This window comes from Sciurus vulgaris (assembly GCF_902686455.1).
Source record: "Sciurus vulgaris genome assembly, chromosome: 6".
NCBI classification, from domain to species: Eukaryota; Metazoa; Chordata; class Mammalia; order Rodentia; family Sciuridae; genus Sciurus; species Sciurus vulgaris.
The window spans coordinates 158,285,097-158,297,363 of record NC_136466.1 but is presented as its reverse complement, the minus strand read 5'-3'; the positions used below and the strand labels follow the sequence as shown (position 1 = coordinate 158,297,363).

Here is a 12,267-nt window from a genome sequence, read left to right as displayed (position 1 = left end):
CCCAAATCTGTGCTGTGCGTAAACACACGTGCCCTGGGGAAAAACTGCAGGACAGAACAGACAGAAAGCCAACTAGAAAGTTGGTCAGGTGAACAGTGCCCTGTGTGCTGAGTATGCCTGTGAGCAAGGAGGTGGTTAAGCCGAAGCTGATAGTCAGACCCCACCTGGCATCTTCTGGGGATTCTGCGATCAGGTGGAAGGTCCTATCGGCCATAACGATATCAATCCCATTTTCTTTGCTGGTGTTATCTATGATCTCTCTGCAAAGAAACAAAAGCAATGAATAGAAATCAAGAACACAGAATTCTTAATAATAACTGATAAAAGCAATTTTAAGGCTAAGCTGAAACTTATTAATTTAAAAAACTATATGCACTAGTACCCATTTATTATTATAAGGCATGCCAAAAATCAGACTGTAGTAAACCCTATGTAAATTATGATTATTTTTCCTAGGTTGAAGATTCTTTATCCAAAATGCAGGAAATAACAAGTGTTTCAGATTTAGGTATATTTGCATGTATATGATGAGACAGATGTCTTAGGGATGAGACGTAAGTCTGAACATGAAGTTCGCTTGTGTTTCATGGACACCTTAGAAACACAGTCAGAAGTTGTTTTATTCTGGTGCTGGGGATTGAACCCAGGGCCTCTCACATGCTAAGTACACCACTTACTACTGTGCTAGACCCCCGAGCTCCCTGGAGATGGTTTATAAAGTATTCTTAGTATGCCTGTATTTTGACTGTGACCTGTCACATGAGGTCAGGGGTGGAATTTTCCACTTGTGTCAACATGTCAGCACTCAACAAGTTTGGAGCACGTTGGATTTGGGGGTTAATCCATGCAGACATACCTGTAATGAAGTTTAGTTTATAAGTCAGGCACAGTAAAGAGATCGACATCAGTAATCAACAATAAAACAGAACAATTCCAACAATATACTATAATAAAAGTTATATAAACATAGTCTCTCCCTCAAAATATGAAATTTTCTGCTTAATATTTTCAGATTACAGTCAACCACAGGTAACTGAAATTGTGGAATGTGAAACAAGGATCTGGTGGGACAAAGGTACCACATCAGCTTTGTTTGATTTTTCTCTTAGAAAGGAAGAAGATCCCAATGACCTCCAGGGGGAGCCAGGCTCTGCTCTGCCCCCAGGGGCAGGTCTGTAGGTGTGTGCCCTGTCTCTTGGCTTCTCTAGGGAGGGGCCGTTCTCCACGGCCTGCCCAATGCCTTACCCCTCAATTTTTGTTCATTACAAATCACCTAGTCTGTTATAGCAGCCTGAACAAACTAAGAATATAGTTTTCCATTACAGCTAAAGGACAAGGCTTCCCTTTGGCGCCTGTCTGATTTCTTTTCCCACTTTATAATGGCAGCTATGATTTGACATGTTCCCCCAAAGTTCAGGTGTTGGAAACTTAATCCCCAGTGCAACAGAGCAGAGAGGAGAACCTCTAAGAGGAGATTAGTTAGGAGAGCCCCACCCTAAGAACGGATTCATGTTGATTGTAAAAGGGCTTGAGGCTGCAAATTAAATTTCTTGCCTTTTCTGCCTTTGATCTTGGACTTCTCAGCCTCCAGACTATAAGCCAAATCAATTTGTGTTCATTACAACTCACCTAGTCTGAGGTGTTCTGTTACAGCAGCCCGAACGGACTACGAATACAGTTTTCCATCACAGTTAAAGGACAAGGCTATTGTCTGAGGAGGTCTACCCCATAGGGACACCCTATTTCCACCAGGGGCTCTAGGTGAAGAGAGAGATTTGGTATTTCTGGAGCTCACTATCATCGTGATCTTATCCCAACACTCCCTAAACAACTCCTGATACGCAGAAGGGTTCATTAGTGAACTCAGGGTAAAACACAAGCAAATGTTGGGACCATTTAACAGAGACGTCTTGAGGATAAAGGCAGCTTGCTCTGACACCTGAAGTAGTATAACTGCTCACAGTAAAATTTAAACAGTCTAACTGGACAGAAAGACTGTTCTAGGAGGCATATTGCTGTAATCACTGAAACAAGATAAGTGTATATTTCTAAAAAAAAAAATAAAGAACAGAATTTGCACAGTGGTCTGTGATGCTCCTCTGGGTGGAAGGACAGCCATGACCCAGTGGGTCCAGCAATGGAGCCTCTTGGCAGACCATTCCCAAGGAATACTGAACTGACCACCGCATCTTGGGTAAACCCCTTTCCTCTCAGGAATTTGAGTACCTCCTGTAGAAAGCGGGGGTAAAACCCTGGCATCAAGCTGGGAGGCTGTGGTTCTGAACCACAGTGACTCCTGAGAAGCACTCAGAAACACGGGCAGGGCCCAGGGACTCAAAAGCTTCCCCCACGTTGGCAGGGCTCCAATCATGCAGCTGGGCCCTAATTCAGGACTCCTCCCAAAGCCTCAAGTTCAAAGTAATAAAGCAAACACTCAGGAGATCTTTGTTTATACAGCCTGAATTTGGAAAGAGTAGGCAACATCTTATATCAGAAAGCAAGGAAGTTATTAAAAACTATCAGGACGACATGAGAAAGACAAGGGAACATGGAGTGGCTTCCCGGTGAAAAGCTGCAATGGCTGGAAACCCACTAAATACATGCAAGTCCATGAGCTCACACCGATACTTGGACAAATAAATGAAATCGCTAGAGTTGCCATCAGTGGAGCATGCGGGGGAACCCACCCACTTTTCCTGGAAACTGAGGTGGGGGTGGGGGCCAGGATTTATGTTGCCTTTCCTAAATAAACAGCACCTTAGGACAACCACTACCTGGTTAGAAGCCTCTCTTTATAGAAATCTAGGTAATAAATGAGGGCAGTTGGCCCTCTGGGTCTGTGGTCTGCAAAACAGCTGGTTGAAAATATTTAGAAAAAAGCCTGCAACTGTACCGTACACCTACTCACTTCTTTTTGTCATTATACCCTAAGCAATAAAGTCCAATAACTATTTACACAGCATTTACACTGTGTTAGTTATTATAAATAATTTAGAGATGATTTGTAATACATAGGAGGGCGTGTAGGTTACATGCAAATACTATGCCATTTCGACAAGGAACTTGAGCATCTGTGGATTTGGGTACCCCTGAGGGGCAGGGTGTTCTTAACCAACACCCTACAGACTCTAAGAGATGACTACCACTATTCTGTAACCCCTAACAGTCTAGGGCCATACCCCTAAATGTGCTAGGTCTTGTCTGTCGCCCCTGAAGAATTAATGCTCTAGGCAACAATCAATGATTCTAACAGGGACAGACCCTGCCATATACAGAGCTCTGGTGTACAGAAGACCTGAACTGGATCCCCCTGGAGGTCTATCAACCAACCAGTCCACGGAGAAGAAATGAGGACGAGGAACATGTTCAAGAAGGCACTGGCCTGGTGCCAGCGAAGGTGAATGAAGAGGTGTTCAGCTGCAGCTAACGAGTGAAAGACGCGACTTGGTGCAGGGGAGGGGTGTCTATCAATCAAGAGTCTGGACCTGGGGCTGGGGAGATAGCTCAGCTGGTAGAGTGCTTGCCTTGCAAGCAAAAGGGCCTGAGTTCGATCCCCAGTACCACAAAAAGAAAAAAAAAAAAAAAAAAAGAGTCTGGACCTTGTTTGGGTTCCAATTTGAAGAAAGAATCTACAAAACCAACCTAAACCACCTCCATTTATGAGACAACTTTAGGAAATGGGAACAAGTGGAGTTTGATACTAGAAGCCAACTTTTTTTTAAGGTACCAGAGATTGAATCCAGTGGTGCTCTACCACTGAGCTACACCCCCAGCCCTTTGTATTTTTTATTCTGAGAAAGGGTCTCACTAAGTAGTCCAGGCTGGCCTTGAACTTGCAATCCTCACGACTTAGCATCCTCATTAGATGGGACAGCAGGCATGAGCCACTTTGCTCAGCTAATATTATTTTTTAATTTATATGGGCATTGACTTATGAACTAAAAAGAATCTTTAGATGCATACAAAAATATTTACAGATAAACTGACATGATGTTGGGGGCTTGTTCTGAAAGAATGTAATTTTTCAGGAATAGGCAGGGGGTGATTCTGGGTGAAATGATAGGCAGATAGCCAAAGTTGGGTGAGTACATGGGAGTTGTAATTTTTAAAATAGATATATATTTTTTTTAAAAAAACATTTTTCTGTAGATGGATACAATACCTTTATTTTATTTTATTTTATTTTTTTAATGTGGTGATGAAGATTGAACCCAGTGACTCACACGTGCTAGGCAAGCACTCTACCACTGAGCTACAACCCAGCCCCTAGTACATGTGTTTTATTATATTATTCTACCTACTTTTGTCCATAATTGAAATTTTCTATAATAAAACACTTCAAAATATAAAGTAAAAAAAAGATTATGTGCTAAAACCCCAACTCACTGTCCTTGCTCTACAGAATGTGACAGAAATAGCTAACATTTCTATAACCATATAATTTGAAAAAGTGTCTGAAAAATAGAGCTTTCTTAAGAAGCACAGAGCAGTCGGGTTAGCACCTTAGAGAGATTTTGTTTCAAGATCAAAAATAAAAAGGGATGAGGGTATAACTTGGAGACAGAGCACCCCTAGGTGGAGTCCCCAGGGCCTGGGGCAGGGAGGAGGTACAGCAAATCGCAAAACTAATAGTTTGCTGGCATCTTCAGCAAACCTCCTTTGGAGACCAAAATGTGGGCATGCTTAATAAGGCTCATAGTAAAATGCAGGAGGGTATTTTGGTTATAACCTACATTCATTCTCTTGTACCCTTTAAATCATGTCTAGGTTTCCTGCAATAGCTAATGTAATACAAATAGTTGTCATACCGATTATTTAGGGAATAATGACAAGTAAATATTCCACTCTCAGTCTCAGTCTCAGGGCATTTGGGGCCCCAACTATGAGACAATGAAGTGGACCACCACAGCATCTGGGCTGAGCCTGGGCACCCAGGATGGCAGGGCAGTGCCAGGCTGTGAACACTGCTGTAGGACTCACACCTGAATTTCCAAAACACCCAGTCTGGTTCCTAATAAGTCCAAAAGGGCAGCCTGGAAAAGTTCAGCGCTCGCTCTCTGCACTTTATGATTTGTCCTAAAGCCAACACACGGAAGACCTTCCTCTCCTCATGAAACGTTCCACTGTCCCATGAGTAATTTTCTGAAGTTGCTGAGGCTGACTGATGAGAAACATTTCATTTTTAAGTCTTATGACTTCAGGGGTTAATTCGATCTCTCCAAGTTTACTCTACCACTGTCCTAAATACGGTTGCTCAGTTTTGAGTGGAGTACAACCACAGATCACTCTTAAACAAGTTCGTTTAGTGCCTAAGTACCCAAGAAAAATACCCCTGGCACCAAAATGTTTTCTTATAACTAATAACTTCATACTTAAGTACCCAAGAAAACCAGGTACCCTAGCATCAAAATGTTTTAACAAAAATAACAAGCCCTCGATAGTCCAAAGCCTTGGTTCTCCAAGGGGTGGCAGAGAAAGTGGGCTTATATATGGGTTATATGGGATTACATGCCTGCCCCTCTTATTGCTGAGAATGGGGAGAGCTGGCATAGATGATAGATGACCCATTTCACAACACACCTGCAGTCTGTCAGTCTGCTCCGAACTTAGCTAATTAATCTGCTGGCTAATAGCCAACGTGAGGAAGAACTGAATGAGCTAAGGTCACCCATGAAAGGACCCTCAACCAACTGCTGCAGATTCACACCATTGTTCCTGCATGCCGACATAATTCCAGTGGGTTAGCTGTATGTTCAAGGGACCATGTTCCAAACGAGAGCCCTATGACTGAGTGTAACCACAAAAAGCAAATTGTCCACCAAGTCTTGCCTCCTGGCTTCCTACTGATCCAGGGCACTGAAGTGCGCTGTCAAAACTCACCCGACACCCCCTGGAGTCTCCTGCTGCAAGAACCCTGCGGAGGAGCACTATACCCCCGCGGTGCCCAAGCTCGCAGCCATGGCGCTGCCCGAGGGCCACGCCCAGGCCATCCACTTACTTAGCCGTCCTGACTTCCACGGTGCCCTTGAGCTTCTCCTCGCTGTCGTTTTCGAAGTACATGAGCCTGGACTGGCGGAGGACAAACCAGCGCTTCTTCCAGTTTCTCCTGGACAGCGTGGAGGAGCCGCCGCCCTTCTTGTGCAGCCAGCCTTGCTTGAGGGCCTCCTGCTTGGAGCGGAACCACAGGAAGGTCTCGTCCTTGAGGACACACCAGCGGCGCTTCCAGGAGTTCATCAGGCCACCTGATGGGAGGGAAAGGTTTAAGAGGTCAGCCGCCTGCGATGACAGTGTCTGCAGCGGGTCTCAAGGCGCAGGCGACCTTGGGCCGCGCCTGGCTGGGCTGCTGGCTCCAGTTGCGCAGCCGCTTGGCGCCCTGCTCACACACTGAACAGCTCCCACTCCCGGGGCTGCCGAGTAAGGAACCCACGCTCTCGCCCGGGAGCGAGTCCAGAACCCTTCTGTGTACGGACAGCGGCGACCTCCAAATGCCCCAGAGGGGAAGTGGTGTTAAGATGGGTGTCCTTCACATGTCGCCTTCCTCATCGGTCAGTGGGGAGCAAGAGGGATTCCACAGTTTAGTCATAAAGTCTAACAGATCAAGAAAACACGGTGTTTTGGGGATATAGCTCAGTAGCTCAATTCCCAGCAAAATAAATAAATAATTTTAAAAATGGTGTTTTATATAAACATGTTTTTTTCAAAGAGCATTATCTGAAAATGGCTTAAAGGAGAAGGTATAAGATTGACACTGTTGAGGGGGGGAAAAAAAAGCCAGGGAGTTGGACCTTAAAAGAGAAAGTTCAGCTGAAATTTGTGTAGTAGTGAAGTTTCTAGCTGAAATTAAAAGAATATGCTAATACTATGTTTCACAGAATTAAAAATATTTCTATACCCTTTCAGCAGGACAATCTTACTCTGGTATTTAGATTCCATGAGGATGCTTAGGAGTGACACCATACCACGATTGTTCAAAAACCTGATTTAATTAGTACACTGTGGAACATAATCTACTTCAATTTCTTATAAGGCTTCTCATAGTTCATTTTTGGATCCAAATCCATAACAGAAATAAGAGATGTCTGGACATAGATATTTAAAGTAAGCAAAAATGACACTTCACAGATCGGAAAAAGAGGCGACCTTTCCCCGATGACTGGGGCGATCGATGTGCAACTAACCCCCCACAGGAACCCACGAAGCGGCGGACGTCCCCTGGCTTTGCGGCACTGCACAGATGCTGTCCCTCTTCGCTTCTGAAGTGCTCCCTGCTCGCTGGCTGAGGCCCCTTTGTGATCAGTCATGCTCCAGAGCTGTTTCCTAACCAACAGCGAACTTGCCAAGGACTCGAAGTGAAACATTTATTATTATTTTTTGATTTGTGACTTTAATCTGGGTTTCTCAAAACAAGCCCAAAGGAAAACTGTAGTACAAAGTTGTTCCATCACCTCCTGGTTAAATGACGGCATTCACTCAGCTGTTCAGAGAGCACCGGTCGCCACAGCAGCTCTCGCCATCGGAGTGGAACCTGCCACTCCTGCTCCTGCTGCGCCAGCCCTACCGTGGGATTCCACACGTTCTTCTGAGACAACATCACGTAGAGAATGTGATCAATGCTGTTCATTTCCTAACCGCGAACACCTTTGGTTGGCTATTTGGCCATAAATACAAGGTGCTGACGGGATTTTCTTTTTGAACTGGTTTCTCTGAAAATGTTGGGCATTATTTTATTCAAGAGTTTAATAAAAATTAGTCGATGCTGTATTTAGTCAGTTATTTCCTTTATTAAGTTTTTAAATTAGTTATCTCCTTGAACTCTGATTTAAATGTTCTGAATATATATTTTTACTTTTTCCTAATTATCTTATTTTAATCAGACAACTGTATTATGAATCAAAGTCACATGCTTTCATTTGTTTGCTTGTTTTATTGCTGTGGTACTGGGAATTGATCCAGGGGGCACTCTACCACTGAGCTACACCTAGTCCTTTTTTTTTTAAACCTTTTTTTAGTTGTTGACGAAGCTTTCTAAAAAATTTACGTGTGGTGCTGAGAATCGAACCCAGTACCTCATGCATGCCAGGCAAGTGCTCCACCAATGAGCAACGACCCCAGCCCCCACCCCTAGTCCTTTTGATTTTTTAATTTTGAGACAGGGTTTCACTAAGCTGCCTAGGCTGGCCTTGAACTTGTGATCATCCTTCCTCAGTCTCCTGAGTAGCTGGGATTGCATGTGTGGCCCCTGTGCCCAGCTTCAATGCCAATATTGTAATCAACTGTGTGTGATATTATAGGGACTTTAAAGCAAATTTATAGAACTAGAAATTAATTGAGGGAAGGAAATATATTAATAAAAAGCTTATATTTAGTTTATCTAAGAAATGTATAAGAAAATCTTATGAAGCCATGATTACTTATTGGATCAGTAGGTTCTGATCTGTGATTACATTTGTTTTCTGTATCAGGTGTTCCAATGTGGGTAACTGTCTTGATTAAGAATACCCCAATCTATTTCCTTTCAATACTCCTCCTATAAAATCCTTGCCAACCAGTGACTTCAGGCAATTAGGCAAGTTCCCCCTAAACCAAACCTGGTGGGGGCTTTATGAGCACTTTGAGGAGCTGAGGCAGAGGATGAGAATTTGAAAAGGACTGATATTAATCACTAGAGTCCTGCTTTACAAGGGGAGCAGCCATAGCAAAAATAAATCAAATGAAAAGAAAACCACAGGAAGGACAGAAGAAAACATGAAGGAGGGCCAAGACGACATGTAAAAAAGACAAATGTGCCAAGAAAGAGGAACAAACTGGAAAGAAAAGAAAGCATCCAAAAGCAAAACTACACAAACAAAACCAGGAAGAATGGGCTAGGGGTATAGCTCAGTTGGTAAAGTGCTTGCCTTGCAAGCACAAGGCCCTGGGTTCAATCCCCAGCACCACAAAAACAAACAAAAAAAACAAGAAGAGACAGGAAAGGAGCCAGAATAAAAGTTTCTCAAGGGAAGGAAGAAGGGGAAAAGGAAGAAGGAAGAAAGGACAGGGCAATAGGAAAGAAAGTGAAGAAAAGCACTTGATGGCTTGATGGGAGAAAGCAGGAAAAGAAGACAAATGGAAGGGCAGCAGAGCCAGACACCACCCGGGGAGGCTGGTTCCTGTTCTCCCGCCCCATTCCTGGGTTCTCGACTCTCTCCGCCATCCAGACCGGACCATGAAAGAAACAAGAGGGTCCCCTCTTGCCCACCCATGTAAAACTTCTACCAAACACCCGATCACAGGTTTTCATTATGCCTGCCCCCAAGGGGGCAGGGAGCCAGGAACAGGAATAAGGCGTGAGTACCATGTCCTAAGTAGAACATTTTCCAAAAGGCATGTGGCTCAAGGTTCCCAAATGTTAAGTTCCAATACAGTACATCCAACAATTAAAGGAAATTAAAGGAAAATCCTCTCCAGAGGCGGATGCTGTAGCAGTTTAAGCTGGCTGTGGCCCTGTCGCATCTTTACCCCACACCCCCAGAGCATCACTTTCTAGGAGGTGCTCTAACACCCTGTGCAGGAGGAAATGCAGTTTGTCGCTAGAAGGGTCCCTACCACTTCCAGCAGTAGCAACATACTCATTTGTTTCTAAGTGTGTGTGAGAAAGAGAGTAAGTGAAAGAGATGGGGGGCAGCAATAGACAGGAGAGAGGGACTGAAAATGGATGCAGTGGTTGCCAACTCTTGGTCCCATCACTGTGGACCGACCCAGCGGCGCCAGGGACATGCTCATTATGGCAGGAACCACAGCCATCCATGTCATGCCAACCCAGCATAGCATCCCCACCCACTTAAGCCGCACATGAGGAGAGGTACAGTGGAGTGGCTTTCCCAGGCCCATCAATCAGCTCAGGGAGACAGCCCGCTTCCCATTGCTGTACCCTGGCCCAGCCTCTGGGGCTGCAGATCCTACCTTTCATGTACAGAAAGCTGTGGAAGTAAGGCAGGGTGACACAGCTATACACAGAGTCACGCCGGTAAGAAAGCTCGTCGTCTGTATCGAACCTGGAGTCAAAGTCCTCTTCGCTGTCTTCAAACTAGAGAAGGGGGAAGACACAGAACATCAATGTTGAGAAAGGATGGGAATCCAGCAATGAAAATACTGGCACAGGTAAACATCAGAACATGCCAGGACAAGATGCTCACAACATTACCATGGAGTGTGGCAAACAAAGGAATTCCGAATAACAAGACTAACTTTTAGGGTCAAATGGTCAGTTGAACTGATACCTAAAAACACAAGATATACTTTAATCCAAAGGCTTGATTCTAAAAAGAGAACAGTTCTTTAAGGGTATAATTTTAATCAAACCACACAAGGGTTAAATCTCCTTTAAATTACTACGCTAAAAACATTTTCAAGTCTTAGAAAGTAAAGACAGCATTTAATGCATGACCGAAGGGAAAAAATAAAAGTAAACTATAAATAAAACTAGAAACTGGAAAGAGCAGTACAAGACACAACATCATGTGGTGTGGACAGTGAAGTTACTGTAAGGAAGGTTCTCCCACACGTCCTTGGCAAGGTAAATTCCAGTTTGGGGTGTGACTGCAGCAAAGCAAACCTAAGGCTCCATTAAAAAGTCAGTTTTCTAGGGTCCCTGGCAAAATTCAGTTCTGGGCTTTGTGTTCCAACTAAGGACACATTCAAGTATCACTTACTAATTCAAATGGCCTTTGGAAAGAGAAAGGGGTTTAAGATCACCTTGGAGCACATGACTTTGATCTTCGGTTCTAGATGTCTTAATTCGACAGACGACACTAGGGGGTCAAGGGTGGACCACTTCCACAACCCGGGACAAGCCTCGGGCTACTCACCGAGGACTGGGCCCCTTCCGAGCTGAACCTGTAGGCCCCAGAGCTGTTGTACGTCCCCACGGAGCACCGGTAGTCTGGGGACCACTGGCTGCTGTAGGAGTTGGAGAAGGTCACGCTGCTGCCAGAGGTGATGGCGCCGTCCTCGTAGTCGTCCTGGTCGTAGTCGTAGTCACCGTCGGGCGAGGGCAGGTCCCCAGTGTTCTGGGGCATGCAGTAGGTGGACTCGCCGCTGGAGGAGTCGTGCACCGACGGCGCCAGCAGCACCGTGCTGTCCGCGCTGGGGCTGGTGGGCACCACCGTGTCGTTCATGTAGGGGTCCTCCTCGGAGGAGTCGTCGCTGGTCCGGATGCCGCTGGTCCGCTGGTCCGAGTGGCCGTGCTCGCTGGGGTTGGGGGAGTCCTTGAAAGCGTCGTCGTCGGCCTCGAAACCCTCGTCCACCTCCTCCTCCGGGTAGGGCTGGCTGAAGTTGAAGCTGGGCTTCTCTCCGCTCGCACTTTCCGCGAGTTCGCCGAGCTCGCCCGAAAACTCGCTCCCCACGGACAGCGAGCGCTCGATGTTGCGCACGCACTCGTCGATCTCGTCGAAGTTGAGGGACTCGAGGAACTCCTGCGCCGCCCGGCAGGCCTCGTCCTCCAGGCGCCGGAGCTCCTCGTCCCGCAGCTGCTGCAGCTTCTGCAGGGAGGCCTCGGTCAGCGACAGCTCCTGGCGCTCCTTCATGCGCTGCAGGTCCTCGATCTCCTTCTCTAAGCGCAGGATCTCTTCCACCTGCTTGTTTTCCTTCTGCTTTTCCAGCTCCCGGGTCAGTTCGGCTTCCCTGCGACTCTTCTGCAAGGCTTCCAGCTCTTGTTGCTTCCTGGCTTCTTCCTCCTGAATACAAGGGGAGGTGGATTTTAGAATGCCGCCTCCCCAAACCCACAAGCATCTTCTTCTTTGCAGCTATGAAGAAATATGGTCGCTCTGGGCTGCACTTTGCCCCCACAGACTCATGTTGAAGCCCTGTCCCTCTGCACCTCAGGATGTGACTGCACTTGGCCACAGGGCATACAGAGGTGAATGGGTTAAAATCAGGGCTCGGGGTGGATCCACGCCTGACCTGATGGTGTCCTTGGATGAGAGATTAGGACACACAGACACCCTGGCCGGGCAAACACAGAGGAAAGCCCATGTGAGGACAAAGGGAGAAGGTGACCATCTGCAAGTCCAAGAGACGGGGCCTCAGGAGAAACCAAACCTGAGCACAGCTTGATCCTGGACTCCCACCCTCCAGAACCCTGAGAAATTCAAATTCCATTGTTTAACCCACCCAGCTGGTACACTATCACAGCAATCCTAGCAAACTAACATAGCGGTCATCACGGACTTTAAGAAATTATGCCGCTGTGATAATTACATTCACTAAGCTTTCCCCAATTGAAACAGG

At 45.9% G+C, this 12,267-nt stretch overlaps 1 protein-coding gene across 5 annotated transcripts in view; it reads right to left on the bottom strand.

Annotated features, from left to right (window-relative positions):
- The window catches only part of MYO10 (myosin X), a 106,162-nt gene that overhangs the window by 19,258 nt on the left and 74,637 nt on the right, over positions 1–12,267 (bottom strand). For all 5 annotated transcript variants that reach the window (XM_079144573.1, XM_079144574.1, XM_079144577.1 and 2 more), the window contains 4 exons: positions 10,848–11,714; positions 9,943–10,066; positions 5,999–6,242; positions 165–260 (listed from right to left, as the gene is read on the bottom strand). In XM_079144573.1, coding sequence (XP_079000699.1) covers positions 165–260; positions 5,999–6,242; positions 9,943–10,066; positions 10,848–11,714 — 1,331 coding nt within the window. The remainder of the gene's footprint in view (positions 1–164; positions 261–5,998; positions 6,243–9,942; positions 10,067–10,847; positions 11,715–12,267) is intronic.